Source organism: Musa acuminata, chromosome BXJ1-3 (genome assembly GCF_036884655.1).
Source record: "Musa acuminata AAA Group cultivar baxijiao chromosome BXJ1-3, Cavendish_Baxijiao_AAA, whole genome shotgun sequence".
In the NCBI taxonomy this organism is placed as follows: Eukaryota; Viridiplantae; Streptophyta; class Magnoliopsida; order Zingiberales; family Musaceae; genus Musa; species Musa acuminata.
In genome coordinates this window covers 31291299-31292814 of record NC_088329.1, presented here as the reverse complement: position 1 = coordinate 31292814, position 1516 = coordinate 31291299, and the positions used below count along the sequence as shown (strand labels likewise).

The following is a 1516-nucleotide window of genomic DNA, read 5'->3' as shown; positions in this document are numbered from 1 at the left end:
ATGGGTCTCTTGCAGCAACCTCGCCCCATGAAGGCCGCCCGCAGAGATCAATCTAAGTATTGTAGGTTCCACCGGGACTATGGTCATGACACGAAGGACTGCCACGACCTCCGGAATCAAATAGAGGCACTGATTCGTAGAGGCCACCTCGGACACTACCTCAAATCCCGGGAGGTGACTCCACGCCTCAAAGGACCCCCCGAGAGACAGATCAACGTCATCTCTGGTGGGCCAGTAGCCGACGGAAGTAGCACGGCAGCAAGAAAGGCTTACGCGCGCAGCACAGTAGAGAAGCATACCCGGCCTGAGCACGAGCCTAAAATTACCTTTGGGGTAGGAGAGGTCGAGCGCTCCCACCACATCGACGCTCTGGTAATCTCCATCCAAATCGCCAACGCCCAAGTTAAGAGGGTGATGGTCGACACCGGGAGTTCCGTCGATGTCCTCTACTTCGATGCCTTCAACAGGCTCGGCTTGACCCAGGGAGATCTTACCCCTGCGGCATCAACTCATATAGGGTTCACTGGGGATTCCATCTCCCCGCTCGGGACCATAGTGCTCCCCATCACCATCGGGGAGGAACCGAGGGTAAAAATGGTAATGACCACCTTCATGGTAGTCGACTTGCCCTCGGCCTACAATGTCATTCTCGGCCGCCCGACCCTCAACAAGATCCAAGCGGTGGTCTCCACCTATCACAGAACCATCAAGTTCCCAACCTCGGTTGGGGTTGGGGAGGCCCGGAGTGACCCGAGGGAGTCGAAGTGATGCTACCTCACCGTAGTTGCTCTCCCAGCGAAGCAGCACCCAACCCCAGTTTTCGATCCCCGTGAAGCACCCGTCCCACCAGTGACACTGGAGCCCCCGGAGCCGCTTATCGAGGTACCCCCTGAAGCGGAGCCGACCCGACCAGACTGTCAAGGTCGGGACCGTGCTCCTCGAAGCGGACCAGCTCCACCTTATCGACTTCCTTAGGAAGAATGCTAACCTATTTGCGTGGTCCCCTGAAGAGATGATTGGGATCAACTCAGAGGTGGTGCAACACCGGCTTAACGTCGACCCTGAGGCGCGACCGATAAAACAGAAACTAAGGAGGTTCACCCTTGACCGACAAAAGGTGATCCGAGACGAGGTCGATCGCCTTATAAAGGCCGGGTTCATCACCGAGGTTAAATACCCCCAATGGTTGTCTAATATAGTCCTCGTCAAGAAGCCTAATGGAAGTTGGAGAATATGTATTGATTACACCGATCTCAACCGGGCATGTCTCAAGGACTACTATCCACTCCTTAGAATAGACCAGTTAGTCGATGCCACCATAGGCTATAAACACCTTACGTTCCTGGGTGCATTCTCCGACTACAACCAAATCCGGATGGCGACCCAAGATTGAGAAGACACTGCCTTCGTCACCAACCAAGGGGCGTATTGTTATAAGGTGATGCCCTTCGACTTAAAGAATGTTGGTGCGACCTACCAAAGAATGGTTGATAAACTTTTCAAACACTAGCTCGGG

The 1516-nt window shown here is 54.4% G+C and overlaps 1 protein-coding gene across 1 annotated transcript; it reads left to right on the top strand.

The window, feature by feature from the left end:
- LOC135638614 (uncharacterized) lies at window positions 1-768 on the top strand. The gene has a single exon (XM_065151816.1). It carries the CDS (start codon window positions 1-3, stop codon window positions 766-768), a length of 768 nt encoding a protein of 255 aa, XP_065007888.1.
- The last annotated feature ends 748 nt before the right edge of the window (window positions 769-1516 follow it).

Excerpts from the sequence above, each read along its gene's own strand:
- LOC135638614 (XM_065151816.1), top strand. The coding sequence starts at position 1 with ATGGGTCTCTTGCAGCAACCTCGCCCCATGAAGGCCGCCCGCAGAGAT.